Here is a 20607-nt window from a genome sequence, read left to right on the forward strand (position 1 = left end):
AATTTCCCCAAATTATTTGAGCACAGAACTCTTGTTTCCCCCACAGGACAAGCATTAACATGACATGGGACACTAATTGTCTCCAAACTGTTTAGCAAATATTGATTAATCTGAAAGCAATATATTGGAGACAAGATCATTGTTCTTGATATCAGGTTTCTACTGGGGTGGTAATCACAAGATTGAAAAGAGGAATCAAAATGAAAAATGCTGTAAAGGCAGAATGGGAAGGTCTTGGCCAGGACAAGCCCCTGCCACTTCAACACTGATAAAGCTGATTCTAATCTTGGTTCCTTAAGGGAGTGGTGGTGTTAATCATGATAAAATGCAGGAGGAGGAGCAAGTTTATGAGGAAAGGTAGAGCTCAGTATAAGTCATCCTAAAACACACTTCCCTATCACAGGCCTTTCCTCCCCTCTCTTCTTAGAACCTTGCTATAAGAAATGATGTTGTTTTATTTTATTTTATGTTTTAACTTTACAATATTGTATTGGTTTTTCCTTAAAATTAATGTAATTAAATAGGATCAAGTCAAAAAAGAAAAAAAAAGAAATGATGTTGTTTCTTAGGAAACTGTATCTCACTTTTCATTGACTAATCCATGTTCTCTGATACTCTTCGTGCAAAAGGGATATAGAAATAAAAAGTCAACTCAGGTGCTGATGAGGGTGATTCCATCATTATATCATCAATATAAATTTAGAAATTCATTTACTTAAAATAGAGAAATACAAAAGGCATAACAACACTTTTAAAACATGGAGTCTTAAATGCCACTTTGAAAGAAGAAGGCTTATGGAGACATTCTTTTCCCAATTAATTAAAATAACTATTGTACCTGTGATTAAACCAATTATGTTCAGTTGTATTAGATTCTTGTGCAAATAAAAACTTGAGTAGTTAACTATACACTGGCTTAAACATATAAGGAAAATAAATAGATGGTCTCTTAGTTAATCTGTCATTTTAGAATGTGAGACTAATGTGGGAGGTGCCAGAGCATCCTGGTTAAGGCTGTGGAAAGAAGATGGAATTGATGATGTCTTGGAGGAAATGACATATTTTTAAGACTATTCTTTGGCAAGATAAGTAGATTTCAGTTCATGGAAAACATACTTTATGTTTTAGTTCATGAGAAACTGTGGTAGACTGAATCATTGTGCCCAGTGTTTCATGAATTTTCTGTTACAATTAGTCATTCATGTCCTTTGCCACATGACTCTGCCATTTTCCCCAGTGTTTCTTCAATTGGTAAAGTTGGGGTTGGTCATATGACTTATTTTGGTCAGTAGAATGTGAATGGAAGTGATAGGGCCATGTCTGGGCCAAGACCTGAAGAGGCATCCTGAATTTTCTGTCCTTTTGTGTCCCTTCTACTCAGAACATGGCTCAGGAAGCCACCAGACAAGGAGAGTGGGAGATACATGGAGCAGGCCTGAACTTGACCTACTGCCGGAAATAGAGGTACTAGCTGATTTGAGACCCATGAACATGAAAATCAGTGTTTATTGTGGTAAGCCACTGAAATTTTGAGGTCGTTATAAGAAATTAAAAAAAAAAAAAAAAAAACTAGTACAAACTGAAATACCTGGCTAGTGCAGGCTAATTGTGAGCAACTTGTTATGTTCAAACAAGATAGCAATTATCAGACTCTGAATCAGAGAGCGATGAAACCATTTTGGTGAAATTCAACTCGTCTTTCAAACCAACAATACATGAGAATATATTTTAATAGTAACTTTACTATTATATGGTAAACTTTGTGAGCTCTTAAGAGACTAATCTTTATTTTAGTATTCAAATTTACACTTTGACTATAGAATTTAAGCATCCAAATTATCTTGTATCATCTTTAAATCCAGATTAAATTTTCTAAAGTTTAGGGTTAATCATCAAGCATCTTGGTCTGAATGACAGGCATCTCTATTGTCACAAAAAAATGCAACAAAACCTGAGGAATAATGTGAAACTCTGAGCTGGGATGTTAAAAGCTTGTTAAGGATAATGTTAAACTTCATATATAATAAATAATAGCAAGGATGTTATAGCATCTATAGCTGTTTAAAGAAGTTCCCCCACCCAGAGAAAGACAAAATACTATTGCCTGTGTTTTTTTAGCTTTGAATGTACTTTTTGATATGTGCTGTTTAATATGGTAGCCACTAGTCACACATGGCTATCGAGCACTTAAAATGTAGTCCGGATTAGGGTGTGCTCTAAGTGTAATATACACAACAGATTTCAAAAACTTAATTAAAAAATAAGAAATCTCATTAATTACATATTACTTACATGTTGAAATGAGTTCTAGGCACCTTCACCATAAGTATCTTTGCCATTGACACCTCTGCCACAAGCGTTTTTGCGGCAAACATTTTCATCAAATAACTCATTGCCTATAAGGCACGTTCTCCATGAAAGATAAAATAACCGAGGTGGGAGTTTTTGGTTTGACAGTTTGGTTTCAACTGGTTGAAATGTGTTAGCATTTCTTCTAGTTGGCAACATTATTGATGGCTTTATTGAGCTGGCATATGACACTGATTTGTCCCAAGAGTTGGTTTCGTATTTTGAAACACTACTTTGGAGGAGAAAGAGGCCACAGTCCTAGAAGGTGGAGAGGGAAACCCACATTTCCCACATGACTTTGGAATGTCTATCAACGGACACGTGACAATATGCCAAGAACAAACAACTGTGTAGAAGCTTTTACAGCACAGCACAAAGCTCAGTTACAAAGATGCCTCTAAGGACTTGGAAATGTACATCGCTCTTTATGAAGGAAGACATTTCAGTGAACAAGGAAAAGTATGATGCAGAATGAGGAGACAAACCAATGAGCCAAAAAAATAAACCCCGTATAAAATGCTATGAATGAAAGACTTGGAAGACAAGTGCTTAGGTACCACCTGCAAAATAAAATAAGCTATTTGTACAGTATTGCCATGAATCTACACACATTTTAAATGTACTCAAACATTTTATATTTCATAGTGTCTTGAATTTTGTTATTCATTTCATTGTGTCCTTTAATTGTCCCTCTTTTATTTTCCATTATCTTATATTTTATGGCAAAATTGCTTCCAAGCCAATTACTACAGTGAAAATGTGGCCACAAGTGCTTGTGGCAAAGATGTCTATGGCAAAGATGCTTAAGCAGAAGTACCTAGAACCAGCAGTAACACTTGTAGATGTGATCCCTGGCACATTTTGTTGTGTAAATACCATGACACCAAAAAGGCATGCCACTCTCACTCATGAAGTTCTCTCACTAAATTAGATCCTGGGACAGTAAGATACAGCATGGCTTTAGTGACAACTCAGTGAGTATCTTTGTGGTGCAACTGGTTAGCATGTTTAGCAAAACGGAAGGGTTGACGGTTCATGTCTACCTCAGGATGGCCTTACGCCCAGCCAATTTCTTGGTGATGAAAATATACTGGAGTTGGATAGCATTGACAGTCGCACAGCATTGTGAATGTACTAAATGCCACTAAACTGTTTATGTTATAATGGTGAGTTTTAGGTTCTATGCCTTTTACCACAATAAAAACCAACCCCAGGAGATGTTTTGGAGGACACATTTTTCCAACCTTATGTTGTAACTATTTTTCTTCCTGACATGTGTACACCTAACTAAATAATACGCCCTGATATCTGAATGCCTATATATATATATGTACAGCAGCTTTTAAAATAATCTCTGGTATGGGTGTCCCACTCTGTAGCATTTTTGGCATCACCCAGGAATATGTGACTTAGGCAAAAACCCTCTTTTGGCTTGGATTAACTATTTACTGCATAAGCACAGAAATTCCTTTGCAAGACTCTTTTGCCCTAGCACACATTTGCTTAGTCTAGAAAATTTTCCCATGGAAAGGGCAGGCTGGGCTTGGGTGTGTGTCTATCTTCTCCAAAGGCATTGTATGGCTTTTTTAATAAATGGGAAACAGGTCTGTAAGATCACAACTGAATTAGTCCCCAAGATTCTTCTTTTAGCCAGGGCAGCTTCCCAGCACAGGACTCGAGATTCTCAGTTCTTTTGGACAAAGTCAATATTGTTCTTTTATAAAGCAATGATCATGAAAGGAGGCAGATCTTTAAGACCCACACAACAAAGAGTACAAAAGAGAAAGGGGGGAAGTTTGGAAAGACTCACAGAAAAGACAGTGTCTGCCAGGAAGTCCTTGAAGCAGAGGGTGGTGAATACTTCCCACGGAGAGGCTTTAGCAGAAGCCAAGGAAGCCTCATGCTGGTCAAGACTGGCCTTGGTGAGCAAGAGTGGTGACCTTGGGCCCCACTGTGGAGGTAAGTGCTTCCTGGGCGAGTTTTCTCACTCCAGCCAGAAGATTTCAGCTGCTCCTGCTATACCATGTCTTTCCAGAAATACGAAGGCTTGTGAAAGACAACTATGCCTACGATGATCACTGCGAGCAGGATCAGGGAGAAGAGGACCATGAGGAAGACATAGGTGGAGTGGGGGAGGGGTGGGGACATTGGCTCTTCAGCTGGAATCTTGTTGGTCAGGTTCAGCATGTAGCCCAAAGTCCACCCAACGCTGGTGCTCCGGACCTGCAAACAGTGGGGAAAGTGTTGTTTCTGATTTGAGGATTAAATGAGCTTTCATTCAACACTACCCATAACACTAAACCACCAGGAAGTGAAAGCACCACGTTCGGTTCTCTAAAGGGATTACTTCTATATTTTGAATTGGGAATATGGCTGTGAGGAAACAGGAGCAAGTGATTAGAAGGAGAGTGTGGGGCCTCACTACTGTATTCCCCAGATTCACAGAGGAATTTGGTGAAAGATGGCTCAGTTCTCCTGCCAAGAAGAACTTAATTCAAATTAGGCCTTTGGAAGTTTGCATTCCTCTTTTGATATTTGTGTAATGTGCGTGATAGGGTGGGGAAGGGGGCTGGAGGCTGACAGGAAGCAGGCAAAAAATGAGAGACTGACTGTCCCTGTCCTTCTACATCCATGTCAGGCCCAGGAATCTCATCCATACAAAACCAGGACTTCTGTTATGATTCAACTAGGGAAAACCTGGGGAATAATCCCCATCAAGTCAGTCTTACTCGACGGATGTTCAAAGACATTGCATATGCATGAGAAAGGATTATTCTCAAATGAAAAAACATTCTCCAACCCTGCCATCTTCCTAGGGATATTTTCAAATCACCTCGAAATGTATTGAAATATAGGTAGTCTGTGAATAATAAAGAATTGTGGAAATGTTTCTATTACATGAGTTGTATGTGGTCATGGTAGGAAAATCACCAAGTACATATATCTTCTTTTTTGAAGATAAAACCATCTCTGCTTCGTCACTCAAAGTTGTTGTTATTATCATTTTGTGTCATATCCTACCAATCTCTCTGTGCATGTTTTTCACAGAAAAAAGTGGAATTAAATTGCATGTAGAAGTCATTTAACAACTCTTTGTAAATATTATCCCACATCTCTTAAGGGATTTCTGCAGTATCATGACTGGTATGAACTGCCTTATATGGTCATTTTTACTCACTTTATTCAATTATTTATAAACCCTAGAAATGGAGTAGTTGGACAAAGTGATGTACATATTTTAAGGCTTCTAGCACATATTGCCAAAACAGTCTTCCCAAAGGTTATGCCAGTTTACATCCCAGCCAATAGCATGTGAAATGCTCCTCTCCCCTACGCCTTTACCAGTCCTGGGAATTAATAATTTGTAAAATGCCCACTTCCTTTTATGGGAAACTGGAACTTTATCTGACTGCCTGTGTCAAAGAAGCCTCCAGAGTTACTGGAGTTATCACCTAGGGTTTAGAAATAACAGATCATAGTTGGTACCTCAGAGAATATAAGTCTGACATAGACATCTCTCTCAAACAGACAAACCATGATGGAACAGAAGGAAAACTTGGATGTTAAAACAAGGAAAAGATTCAAATTAGCAAAGGCAATATTGACAAGAGCACGATGAAACTAGTATTTTCAAGGCCACCACAGTCCTCTGCCTTAATGCTTTGTTTTGCTTGAAGTCAGGGGTAAATTGTTTTTGCCATCAATTGGTATGAGTTTAAAAGGTAGAGAAACACTGTCCTTAATATTTTTAATCAGCCACAAGTGTGTTCCTCTGTCTCACTGCCAGTGTAAATGTTGCTCCAGGCCTGAATGCCTGCAGGTGATGCTTTGGTAATGCACAGCCATGAGGTTGCTTCTTTAAGGCTTATGCTAAGCCTCATTTCTTAAGCAAAGGCCCCCATGCACAGTCATTCCTCTCATTCCTCACAGTGAGCTTTCGGATTGGTCATTCTTAAAGCTGCAGCCAACAAGGCCTTCACCCCTTATAAGAAACCATGATCATCCTTTCTGAATTCATGAAGGGGCCTTTGGGATGGATGTTGAAGCCAGCACACAGAATCACTGTGGCTGTTGAAATACTGTTATATTACTTTAATATCTTATATTTTGTCTTATAAGGAGTTAGTCACTGTTATATGAGCAGAAAGGTGAGGCTGAGGATGCAAGTAGACCTCCTTAGATAGGATGCCCACAACTGGCTGGTCAACATGCCAGGAGAGCCAGGCACAAAATCCCAGCTTAGGTGAGAGGTGAGGTGGCAGAACAGGACATCAGGCCAAAATTTAAATCAGGTTGACTCCTACCTCTTTCAAACTCAAAGCTGTCTCAGTCACTACCACCCAACTTCGCCCTTAACCCAACAAACCTTGTTCATGAAGTGAATATTTTTCCAGGACTCAGCTGTAAAATGGTAGCCATTCAGGAGGAGAACCAGGATGTAGGTGCCAGAAAAGCAGTATTCACTCAGGTATTTCTCCTTCACTTCACCAAAATTCTTCTGCACCTGGAAGCAAAGTGAGGAAAACATGATGCTTGTACAACAGGCCCTTCTCCACAGCCGCCATGTTCCCTACTGAGCTGATCAAGGGAATAGAAAGCCCCAGCTCACATGGGCCTGAGGGTTGGCCTCTGCAGAGGGCTTTGGGAATGGCGCTGCATGCCTTCCATGGGTGCAGGGCTTCATACTTCAGGGTCTGTTAAGGGATCTTTTCCTCCACAGGCTATGACACATTAATAAGTGCTCCAGCAGGAAAAAAAAAATCTAGTTTCTGCGGTCTAATAGGTTCAACAACACTGAATTTTACTATATTTTTTCATCCCTTGTGAAACATTTTCCACATATATTCAAAACTGAAAAACTGTTACATGAAAGAAATCATTAATTTTTGTTTAATGAGCTTGTCCACTTATACACACATTTATTCAATAAATATAGTGTCTGTATTTTCATTTTACAGATCTTTAAGTGTGGGGAAAATTTGATCTTTGTTAAGACATTTCAACGTGTAGAATCAAAAGAACTAGGGTTGGAGTCCTGACTCTATCCATACCGTCTCAGCCTCTTGCCCTTGTTGTTGTTCAGGCACTAAGTCGTGTCTGACTCTGCAACCCCGTGGACTGCAGCACGCCAGGCTCCTCTGTTCTCCACTATCTCCCACAGTTTGCTCAGACTTATTTCCATGGAGTCAGTGATGCCATCCAACCATCTCAACCTCTTTCTCCCCTTCTCCTCCTGCCCTCAATCTTTCCTAGCATCAGGGTCTTTTCCAGTGAATTGGCACAGTTACGTTCGACAAACACTGCCCTGGAACCCAGTTCAGGAAGCATTTTGCTCAAGAATCCAAGATGTTCATCTTTCTCCACAGATCACCAGCAGCTGCAAAAAGCCTCCCCTCTTGGAAAGGGCTGAGGCATATCTGATCTGCTCTTTCTGAAAGTCCTGAATACCTCCTTCATGTCCAACTCAGACAAAATACTTAAGAGAAAATTCCAAATGTCCAGGCTCTTGCACAACCTTCAAATGTCCAGGCTCTTTTACAATCTTCCTTCCTCGGTTGTCAGTGCCCAAGAGAATAGCATCCATTTTCAAATAATCACATATCTTCAGAATGAAAGCACTGTGCATTTTGCAACCATGTCAACTTAAAACAGCTGCTGTTTTTGGCCACTCCTAGATGATCTGTTTATTTTTAGAACAGAGTATATGCAGATGACACCACCCTTATGGCAGAAAGTGAAGAGGAACTAAAAAGCCTCTTGATGAAGGTAAAAGAGAAGAGTGAAAAAGTTGGCTTAAAGCTCAACATTCAGAAAACTAAGATCATGGCATCTGGTCCTATCACTTCATGGGAAATAGATGGGGAAACAGTAGAAACAGTGTCAGACTTTATTTTTTGGGGCTCCAAAATCACTGCAGATGGTGATTGCAGCCATGAAATTAAAAGACGCTTACTCCTTAGAAGGAAACTTATGACCAACCTAGATAGCATATTGAAAAATAGAGACGTTACTTTGCCAACAAAGTAATGTCCATCTAGTAGAGGCTATGGTTTTTCCAGTGGTCTCATAGTTGGACTGTGAAGAAAGCTGAGCACTGAAGAATTAATGCTTTTGAATTGTGGTGTTGAAGAAGACTCTTGAGAGTCCCTTGGACTGCAAGGAGATCCAACCAGTCCATCCTAAAGGAGATCAGTCCTGGGTGTTCATTGGAAGGTCTGATGCTAAAGCTGAAACTCCAATACTTTGGGCACCTCATGCGAAGAGTTGACTCATTGGAAAAGACCTTAATGCTGAGAGGGATTGCGGGCAGGAGGAGAAGGGGACGACAGAGGATGAGATGGCTGGATGGCATCTCCAACTCGATGGACATGAGTTTGTGTGAACTCTGGGAGCTGGTGATGGACAAGGAAGCCTGGCGTGCTGCGATTCATGGGGTCGCATAAAGTCGGACATGACTGAGCAACTGAACTGAACTGAACTGAACTGAAATTCCATATCTTTCTCTTGCGTCCCTGGAAATTTTCATCAGGTGGCACTGGATCTTGAATGACTCAGTGCCTCAGACCAGAAGAAAACTTGTGCTTCTGTCATAAGCAGGATATATATTGAACCTGTTTGATGGAAAAATGGTCTGACCACAGTGGTGTCTGTGGCAGATTCTGTGAACTGCCTGTCTTCCTCGGGGGTTAAGGGAAGTAGTAGAAGACAATGTGCTCAGCTCCAGGAAGTAGCTCGTGGTGGATCTAGGGCTCAAAGCCAGTCGTAAAATCCTGCATCCTGCTTTCTCAGCCAGCCGTGGCCAATGAGATGTAAGAGAAAAGACTACTAAGGAGCTTCTGGGCTAGCTTTTGCTTTCCTGTAAAAAGGAACTGATGTATCTGGATGCGATCACTGAAGCTAAACCTTATTTCCATGAGGAAAGCAGCCGAAGAATGATCAAAGAATGATTGAAGATAGTCAAGCTATTGGACCCATGCCAGCAACTGCCTATTGCCACACTTCAAATTAGGTGAAAATCATTAAGACCTTTTTTGTTTAATCCATTGTATGGCCAGTTATCATGGAATGCCGGTGAGTTTATTCCTAACTGAGTGTGCCATCTGGGCCTCTCTAACATGTGTGTTGGATCTTGGTCACATTAGTACAACCTGAAGAGCAGACGCACAGGGAAATGGTAACAATGGTAACAGCTGCTGTTTCCAGTTGCTTACCTCTTCCCAACGCTGAGCGCAGAACTCTTCCAACTTCTCAGTCAACTGTTCCACAGATACTGATTCCTCTGATGTAAGGTTTAAAAACTCCATCACATAGTAAAAAGCTGAAAATGCCTACAAGAGAAAAGTGCTGAGTTTGGTGCAGTGTCCAACACAGAGGGGCATTGATTCACTCTCCAGAAGGCCAAACCCCTAGGGAAAGTGCCTAGAAATCTCTGAGGAATAAATCATCGATCAGGTGATATTCCAGATCCAGGAACTGCTTCCTTCCTAGGTGGTGTCACTTTGCCGCTGACAGGCATTTCTGAGCTGTTTGGTAGCTAATTTTCTCTACAATCAGGGAGAAAGAAAGAGAATCAGGGAGAAAGAAAGATAGGGAAAAGAGAAGATAAAAGAGAGAGGAACAGGTCAGAAAAATCCCATCTTTAAAAAGCTATTATGTATGAATTTTTAATAAATAAAGCCTGGAAAATTCTACATAGAGGTAATGGGAGTGATCTCTAGCAAAATTATAAGATTTTTTTTCTTTTTATTTATGCAATTTTGGGCCTATTTTTATAATGTACAAGTACTTTCTTTAAATAGCCAATGTTTATTTAACAGATAATTTTTGCAGGTCTATCACAAGCTAGGCACAACTTAAAAGTTTAAAAAAATCATCATCATCATATGTGAAAACTATATAAAAAGTTTAAAAGTGAGTTAAAAGGAAAACATTCTAGAGTAATGTAAATGAAACCCCAAATAACCAAATGGGACCTTAAAACTTAAAAGCATTTGTACAACAAAGGAAATTATAAACAAAACAAAAAGATAACCTGCAGACTGGGAAAAATATTTGCAAATGATGTGACCAACAAGGGATTAACTTCCAAAATATACAAATGTAAGGCTTAATATTAAAAAAAAAGTCAAAAAATGGCCAGAAGACCTAAATAGACATTTCTCCAAAGAAAACATACAGATGGACAACAGGTACATGAAAAGATGCTCAGTATTGCTAATTATTAGTGAAATGCAAATCAAAATTGCAATGAGGTATCACCTCACACCAGTCAAAATGGCCATCACTAAAAATAATACATGCTGGAGAGGGTATGAAGAAAAGGGAACTCTCCTATACTGTTGGTGGGAATGTAGATTGGTGGAGTCACTATGGAGAACAGTCAAGAGGTTCCTTAAAAAAACTAAAAATGGTGTTACCATAAGATCCAGCAGTCCCACTCTTGAGCATATATTCAGAGAAAATTGTAATTTGAAAAGATACATGCACTCCAGAGTTCAAAACAGCACTGTTTACAATAGCCAAGACATGGAAACACTCTAAATGTCCATCAACAGATGAATGGATAAAGAAGATGTGGTATATATACACAATGGAAACATACTCAGCCATAAAAAGAATGAAATAATTCCATGTGCAGCAACATGGATGGACCTAGAGATTATCATACTACATGAAGTCAGTCAGAACAAGAGAGAAAAATATCAAATGATATCGCTTATATATGAAATCCAAAAAAAAAAATCATACAAAAGAACTTACTTACAAAATAGAAATAGGCTCAAAAGACATAGAAGACAAACTTATGGTTACCAAAAAGGGAAAGTGGGGAGACGGGGAGGGATAAATCAGGAATTTGTTATTAATATATACACACTACTATATATAAAACAGATAAGCAACAAGGACCTGCTGCAGAACACAGGGAACTATATTCAGTATCTTATAGTAACCTATAGTGGAAAAGAATTTGAAAAAGAATATTTATATATAAATAAAATCACTCTAATGGCTAATGGGAACACTCTAATGGCTACATGAGAGTCCATAATATTAATGTATCACAGTTCATTCAACAACTCCCTACTGGTGAGCATTCCTTTGATACCAGTATTTTTTCCTATAAGCAATGTTGCTGTCAATACCTCTGTACATATAGCTTGTGAACTGCTACGCTCATCCCTCAGTGGAAGATGAGCTCCGTAGGAAAAGGCAGCCTCTACATACTTTGAAGTCGGGAATTTGACACTTTAAATATTGTATGCTAGTTACAGAACAAGATCATGGTATAGTCTTATTTCTATCATCTTAGCCCAAGCCGTCATCAGCTCCTGTGTGGACACTGCAATGACCTCTTGTTGGTCTCCCATGTTACCTTTCTAGTTCTATCCCAACCCATCCTGAACTGGCAGTCATAGGAATCTTTTAAAAACAAATTTGATCATATCACTCTTCTGCTTAAAGCCTTCAGAGACCAAATTCTACCAGAAGTCTCAAAGCCACTCATATTCTAACCCCACCCTCTAGGCCAATATCATACCATACCACTGCTGACCCACCCACCACATCCCAGCCACCCAGGCCTTCAAGCATGCCAAACTTTTCTTCCCCCTCAGTTATATAATTGCTCTTCCCTCTATTCGAGTTAACTTCCATGGCTCCTCTTCAGAGAGATCTTTTAATCACCCACCTAGACTAGGATGCTCTATTAATCCCTCTTATAGTACTTTTTTTCTCTCCAGCAGTTGCTAGAGTTTGACTTGCTTTGTCTGTATCTCTGGTCTCTTGTCTGCCTGACCTCTAGAACACCAACTCCATAATGTCAGGACCACATCTGCCTTGGCTCTCAGATGAATCTGCAGCACCAACATGGCACTTGGCACATGGAAGAGCTCTATAAATGTGTAAATGGCAGGAAACTACCCTCTCTCTAATTCCTAGAGCACTGGCTAGAATGTAAGAGACACTTGACAAATCTCTTTTCTGAGAAGCATGTATGCTCCGTTGTGTCCCACTCTCTGCAACCCCATGGACTATAGCCCACCAGGCTCCTCTGTCCTTGGAATTTTCCAGGCCAGAATACTGGAGTGGATTGCCATTTCTTAGTTCAAGGATCTTCCTGACCCAGGGATTAAACCCAAGTCTCCTGCATTGCAGGTGAATTCTTTACTGCTGAGCCACTGGGGAAGCATAATATGCATAGTGGATGCCTGAAAAGGTTCTCCCCTATTAATTAAAACTATTAAGAGTGTTTTCCTCCAGTGAACTGATTGTCGGGCAGGAAGGAGGGAAAGACTTAAGTTTTTACTGTAAACTTTATATTTTTGTTATAAATAAATTTAACATGAGATCTACCCTCTCAACAAATGTTAATGTATACAGTGAAGGACAAAGCTGTACAGTAGATTTCTAGAAGTTAATCATCTTGCATAGCTGAAACTTTATGCCTATTGATTAGTAACTCCCCATCTCTCCCCTCCATCAGGCTCCTGGCAACCACCATTCTACTCTCTGATTAAGTCTATAAGTTTGATTATTTTAGATATCTCATGTAAGTGGAATCATGCATTATGTGTCCTTTTGTGACTGGCTAATTTCACATAGCTAATGTCTTTGGCCACCTCATGCGGAAAGTTGACTCATTGGAAAAGACTCTGATGCTGGGAGGGATTGGGGGCAGGAGGAAAAGGGGACAATAGAAGATGAGATGGCTGGATGGCATCACCGACTCGATGGACGTGAGTCTGGGTGAACTCCGGGAGTTGGTGATGGACAGGGTGGCCTGGCGTGCTGCGATTCATGGGGTCGCAAAGAGTCGGACATGACTGAGCGACTGAACTGAACTGAACTGAACTGAATGTCTTCAAATGCCATGAAATCAGAAGATGATAGCTTCTTGGCAGGAAAGCTATGACAAACCTAGACAGTATGTTGAAAAGCAGAGACATTACTCTGCTGACAAAGGTCCATATAGTCAAGGCTATATGGTCTTCCCAGTGGTCATGTATGGTTGTGAGAGCTGGACCATAAAGAAGGCCAAAGAATTGCTGCCTTTGAACTGTGGTGCTGGAAAAGACTCCTGAAAGTCCCTTGGACAGCAAGGAGATCAAACCAGTCAATAACCCTGAATATTTACTGGAAGAACTGATGCTGAAGCTCCAGTATTTTGGTCATCGGATGTGAACAGATGACTCATTGGAAAAGTCCCTGATGCTTGGAAAGATTGAGGGCAGAAGGAGAAGAGGGTGTAAGAGAATGAGATGGGTGGATAGCATCACCGATGCAATGAAAATGAATTTGGGCAAGCTCCAGGAGATGGTGAGGGTCAGAGAGGCCTGGTGTGCTACAGTCTATGGGGTCACAAAGAGTCAGACAGAAGCAACAATGATGTCTTCAAGGTTCATTTCTGTCTCATGTCACAGAATTTCCTTCTTTTTAATGCTCAGTAATATTCTGTTGTATGTGTATATCACATTTAAAAAATCCATTCCTCTTTCAACATTCATCAACAGACATTGAAGTTGTTTCCACACCTGGGCAGATAAACACCCAAAAGAAAGATTGCTTGATCATATGATAGATTTTTTTTTGAGGAACTGCCATACTCCTTTACATAGTGGCCACATCCACAATATACAAAGGGGTCCATTTTCTTCACATCCTCACTACACTTGTCTTTTGCTTTTTCTTTCATAATATCCATTCTATCAGGTATAAGGTGATACCTCATTGTGATTTTGATTTGCATTACCCAGATTGTTAGTGATGTTCTGCACCCTTGCGTATACCAACTAGCCATTTGTATGTAGTCCTTAGAGAAATATCTACTGAACTCTCTAGTCCATTTTTAATCGAGTTAGTATTCTTCTTGCTGTTGGGTTGTTGGAATTCCTTATATAATTTGGAAATCTACCTCTCATCTGATATACAGTTTGCAAATATTTTCTACCATTTTGTAGGTTGCTTTTTTACTCTGCTAATTGTTTCCTCTGCTGTGCAAAAACTTTCTGGTTTGATGTAGTTTCAATTATCTATTTTTGCTTTTGGTGACTGGGCTTTTGGTGTCATATCTAGAACTCATTGCTAAGACCAATGTCATTTTCTTTCACTATATTTTCTTCTTGAAATTTTACAGTTTCAGGTCTTGTGTTAAAGTCTTCAGTCCATTTTAAGTTGATTTTTGTGGATGCTGTAATATATAGGTCCAATTTCATTCTTTTGCATATGGATATACACAGTTATATCAGACTTATATTGAAGACAGTAGGGAAAACCACTCGACCATTCAGGTATGACCTAAATCAAATCCCTTATGACTATACAGTGGAAGTGAGAAATAGATTTAAGGGACTAGATCTGATAGACAGAGTGCCTGATGAACTATGGACAGAGGTTCGTGACATTGTACAGGAGACAGGGATCAAGACCATCCCCATGGAAAAGAAATGCAAAAAAGCAAAATGGCTGTTTGGGGAGGCCTTACAAATAGCTATGAAAAGAAGAGAAGCAAAAAGCAAAGGAGAAAAGGAAAGATATAAGCATCTGAATGCAGAGTTCCAAAGAATAGCAAGGAGAGATAAGAAAGCCTTCCTCGGCAATCAATGCAAAGAAATAGAGGAAAACAACAGAATGGGAAAGACTAGAGATCTCTTCAAGAAAATTAGAGATACCAAGGGAACATTTCATGCAAAGACGGGCTCGATAAAGGACAGAAATGGCATGGACCTAACAGAAGCAGAAGATATTAAGAAGAGGTGGCAAGAATACACAGAAGAACTGTACAAAAAAGATCTTCACGACCCAGATAATCATGATGGTGTGATCACTCACCTAGAGCCAGACATCCTGGAATGTGAAGTCAAGTGGGCCTTAGGAAGCATCACTATGAACAAAGCTAGTGGAGGTGATGGAATTCCAGTTGAGCTATTTCAAATCCGAAAAGATGATGCTGTGAAAGTGCTGCACTCAATATGCCAGCAAATTTGGAAAACTCAGCAGTGGCCACAGGACTGGAAAAGGTCAGTTTTCATTCCAATCCCAAAGAAAGGCAATGCCAAAGAATGCTCAAACTACTGCACAATTGCACTCATTTCACACGCTAGTAAAGTAATGCTCAAAATTCTCCAAGCCAGGCTTCAGCCATACGTGAACTGTGAACTTCCAGATGTTCAAGCTGGTTTTAGAAAAGGCAGAGGAACCAGAGATCAAATTGCCAACATCTGCTGGATCATGGAAAAAGCAAGAGAGTTCCAGAAAAACATCTATTTCTGCGTTATTGACTATGCCAAAGCCTTTTGACTGTGTGGATCACAGTAAACTGTGGAAAATTCTGAAAGAAATGGGAATACCAGACCACCTGACCTGCCTCTTGAGAAACCTGTATGCAGGTCAGGAAGCAACAGTTAGAACTGGACATGAAACAACAGACTGGTTCTGAATAGGAAAAGGAGTACATCAGGGCTGTATATTGTCACCTTGCTTATTTAACTTATATGCAGAGTACATCATGAGAAATGCTGGGCTGGAAGAAGCACAAGCTGGAATCAAGATTGCCGGGAGAAATGTCAATAACCTCAGATATGCAGGTGACACCACCCTTATGGCAGAAAGGGATGAGGAATTTAAAAGCCTCGTGATGAAAGTGAAAGAGGAGAGTGAAAAAGTTGGCTTAAAGCTCAACATTCAGAAAACTAAGATCAAGGCATCTGGTCCCATCACTTCATGGGAAATAGATGGGGAAACAGTGGAAACAGTGTCAGACTTTATTTTTTTAGGTTCCAAAATCACTGCAGATGATGGTTGCAGCCATGAAGTTAAAAGACGCTTACTACAAACTGCCAGAATACAGAAAGGACACCCCAAACTCAGCAATATAAATAAGATGAAGAGACAGAGGAATATCCAGCAGGTAAAGGAACAGGATAAATGCTCACCAAACCAAACAAAAGAGGCAGAGATAGGGAATCTACCTGATAAAGAATTCCAAATAATGATAGTGAAATTGATCCAAAATCTTGAAATCAAAATGGAATCACAGATAAATAGCCTGGAGACAAGGATTGAGAAGATGCAAGAAAGGTTTAACAAGGACCTAGAAGAAATAAAAAAGAGTCAATATAGTGAATAATGCAATAAATGAGACCAAAAACACTCTGGAGGCAACAAATAGTAGAATAATAGAGGCAGAAGATAGGATTAGTGAATTAGAAGATAGAGGAGTAGAAATAAATGAATCAGAGAAGAAAAAAGAAAAATGAATTAAAAGAAATGAGGACAATCTCAGAGACCTCCAGGACAATATTAAACGCTACAACATTCGAATCATAGGAGTCCCAGAAGAAGAAGACAAAAAGAAAAACCATGAGAAAATACTTGAGGAGATAATAGTGGAAAACTTCCCTAAAATGGGGAAGGAAATAATCACTCAAGTCTAAGAAACCCAGAGAGTCCCAAACAGGATAAACCCAAGGCGAAACACCCCAAGACACATATTAATCAAATTAACAAAGATCAAACACAAAGAACAAATATGAAAAGCAGCAAGGGAAAAACAACAAATAACACACAAGGGAATTCCCATAAGGATAACAGCTGATCTTTCAATAGAAACTCTTCAAGCCAGGAGAGAATGGCAAGACATACTTAAAGTGATGAAAGAAAATAACCTACAGCCCAGATTATTGTACCCCAGCAAGGATCTCATTCAAATATGAAGGAGAAATCAAAAGCTTTACAGACAAGCAAAAGCTGAGAGAATTCAGCACCACCAAACCAGCTCTCCAATAAATACTAAAGGATATTCTCTAGACAGGAAACACAAAAAGGGTGTATAAATTAAAACCCAAAACAATAAAGTAAATGGCAATGTGATCATACCTATGAATAATTACCTTAAGCGTAAATGGGTTGAATGCCCCAACCAAAAGACAAAGACTGGCTGAATGGATACAAAAACAAGACCCCTACATATGTTGTCTACAAGAGACCCACCTCAAAACAGGGGACACATACAGACTGAAAGTGAAGGGCTGGAAAAAGATTTTCCATGCAAATAGAGACCAAAAGAAAGCAGGAGTAGCAATACTCATATCAGATAAAATAGACTTTAAAATAAAGGCTGTGAAGAGAAACAAAGAAGGTCACTACATAATGATCAAAGGATCAATCCAAGAAGAAGATATAACAATTATAAATATATATGCACCCAACATAGGAGCACTGCAATATGTAAGACAAATGCTAACAAGTATGAAAGGAGAAATTAACAATAACACAATAATAGTGGGAGACTTTAATTCCCCACTGACACCTATGGATAGATCAACTAAACAGAAAATTAACAAGGAAACACAAACTTTAAACAATACAATAGACCAGTTAGACCTAATTGATATCTATAGGACATTTCATCCCAAAACAATGAATTTCACCTATTTCTCAAGCGCACACGGAACCTTCTCCAGGATAGATCACATCCTGGGCCATAAATCTAGCCTTGGTAAATTCAAAAAAATTGAAATCATTCCAGGCATCTTTTCTGACCACAATGCAGTAAGATTAGATCTCAATTACAGGAGAAAAACTATTGAAAATTCCAACATGTGGAGGCTGAACAACACGCTGCTGAATAACCAACAAATCACAGAATAAATCAAAAAAGAAATCAAAATTTGCATAGAAATGAATGAAAATGAAAACACAACAACCCAAAACCTGTGGGACACGGTAAAAGCAGTCCTAAGGGGAAAGTTCATAGCAATACAGGCATACCTCAAGAAACAAGAAAAAAGTCAAATAAATAACCTAACTCTACACCTAAAGCAACAAGAAAAGGAAGAAATGAAGAACCCCAGGGTTAGTAGAAGGAAAGAAATCTTAAAAGTTAGGGCAGAAATAAATGCAAAAGAAACAACAGAGACCATAGCAAAAATCAACAAAGCCAAAAGCTGGTTCTTTGAAAGGATAAATAAAATTGACAAACCATTAGCCAGACTCATCAAGAAACAAAGGGAGAAAAATCAAATCAATAAAATTAGAAATGAAAAGGGAGAGATCACAACAGACAACACACAAATACAAAGGATCATAAGAGACTACTATCAGCAATTATATGCCAATAAAATGGACAACGTGGAAGAAATGGGCAAATTCTTAGAAAAGTACAACTTTTCAAAACTGGACCAGGAAGAAATAGATAATCTTAACAGACCCATCACAAGCACGGAAATTGAAACTGTAATCAGAAATCTTCCAGCAAACAAAAGCCCAGGTCCAGACGGCTTCACAGCTGAATTCTACCAAAAATTTAGAGAAGAGCTAACACCTATCCTACTCAAACTCTTCCAGAAAATTGCAGAGGAAGGTAAACTTCCAAACTCATTCTATGAGGCCACCATCACCCTAATACCAAAACCTGACAAAGATGCCACAAAAAAAGAAAATTACAGGCCAGTATCATTGATGAACATAGATGCAAAAATCCTAAACAAAATTCTAGCAATCAGAATCCAACAACACATTAAAAAGATCATACCATGACCAAGTGGGCTTTATCCCAGGGATGCAAGGATCCTTCAATATTCGCAAATCAATCAATGGATTACACCACATTAACAAATTGAAAAATAAAAACCATATGATTATCTCAATAGATGCAGAGAAAGCCTTTGACAAAATTCAACATCCATTTATGATAAAAACTCTCCAGAAAGCAGGAATAGAAGGAACATAACTCAACATAATAAAAGCTATATATGACAAACCCACAACAAACATTATCCTCAATGGTGAAAAATTGAAAGCAATTCCTCTAAAGTCAGGAACAAGACAAGGGTGCCCACTTTCACCATTACTATTCAACATAGTTTTGGAAGTTTTTGGCCACAGCAATCAGAGCAGAAAAAGAAATAAAAGGAATCCAAATTGGAAAAGAAGAAGTAAAACTCTCACTGTTTGCAGATGACATGATCCTCTACATAGAAAATCCTAAAGACTCCACCAGAAAATTACTAGAACTAATCAATGATTATAGTAAAGTTGCAGGATATAAAATCAACACACAGAAATCCCTTGCATTCCTATACACTAATAATGAGAAAATAGAAAGAGAAATTAAGGAAACAATTCCATTCACCATTGCAATGAAAAGAATAAAATACTTAGGAATATATCTACCTAAAGAAACTAAAGACCTATATATAGAAAACTATAAAACACTGGTGAAAGAAATCAAAAAGGACACTAATAGATGGAGAAATATACCATGTTCATGGATTGGAAGAATAATATAGTGAAAATGAGTATACTACCCAAAGCAATTTATAGATTCAATGCAATCCCTATCAAGCTACCAACGGTATTCTTCACAGAGCTAGAACAAATCATTTCACAATTTGTATGGAAATACAAAAAACCTCGAATAGCCAAAGCAATCTTGAGAAAGAAAAATGGAACTGGAGGAATCAACCTGCCTGATTTCAGGCTCTACTACAAAGCCACAGTCATCAAGACAGTATGGTACTGGCACAAAGACAGAAATATAGATCAATGGAACAAAATAGAAAGCCCAGAGATAAATCCACGCACATATGGACACCTTATCTTTGACAAAGGAGGCAAGAATATACATACAATGGATTAAAGACAATCTCTTTAACAAGTGGTGCTGGGAAAACTGGTCAACCACTTGTAAAAGAATGAAACTAGAACACTTTCTAACACCATACACAAAAATAAACTCAAAATGGATTAAAGATCTAAACATAAGGCCAGAAACTATAAAACTCCTAGAGGAGAACATAGGCAAAACACTCTCTGACATACATCACAGCAGGATCCTCTATGACCCACCTCCCAGAATATTGGAAATAAAAGCAAAAATAAACAAATGGGACCTAATTAAACTTAAAAGCTTCTGCACAACAAAGGAAACTATAAGCAAGGTGAAAAGACAGCCTTCAGAATGGGAGAAAATAATAGCAAATGAAGCAGCTGACAAACAACTAATCTCAAAAATATACAAGCAACTCCTGCAGCTCAATTCCAGAAAAATAAATGACCCAATCAAAAAAGGGCCCAAAGAACTAAATAGACATTTCTCCAAAGAAGACATACAGAGGGCTAACAAACACATGAAAAGATGCTCAACATCACTCATTATCAGAGAAATGCAAATCAAAACCACTATGAGGTACCATTTCACGCCAGTCAGAATGGCTGCGACCCAAAAGTCTACAAGCAATAAATGCTGGAGAAAGTGTG

General features: G+C 38.9%; 1 protein-coding gene across 4 annotated transcripts in view; it reads right to left on the minus strand.

Moving 5' to 3' along the window:
- ENTPD1 (ectonucleoside triphosphate diphosphohydrolase 1) overlaps positions 1–20607 on the minus strand; it is a 106837-nt gene continuing 86230 nt past the window's right edge. For all 4 annotated transcript variants that reach the window (XM_070364013.1, XM_070364012.1, XM_070364011.1 and 1 more), the window contains exons 8-10: positions 9561–9677; positions 6716–6853; positions 1–4572 (exon numbers count right to left, since the gene is read on the minus strand). In XM_070364013.1, the coding sequence (XP_070220114.1) occupies positions 4366–4572; positions 6716–6853; positions 9561–9677 (462 nt within the window). In that variant the 3' untranslated portion in view covers positions 1–4365. The remainder of the gene's footprint in view (positions 4573–6715; positions 6854–9560; positions 9678–20607) is intronic.

Source organism: Bos mutus, chromosome 26 (assembly GCF_027580195.1).
Source record: "Bos mutus isolate GX-2022 chromosome 26, NWIPB_WYAK_1.1, whole genome shotgun sequence".
NCBI classification, from domain to species: domain Eukaryota; kingdom Metazoa; phylum Chordata; class Mammalia; order Artiodactyla; family Bovidae; genus Bos; species Bos mutus.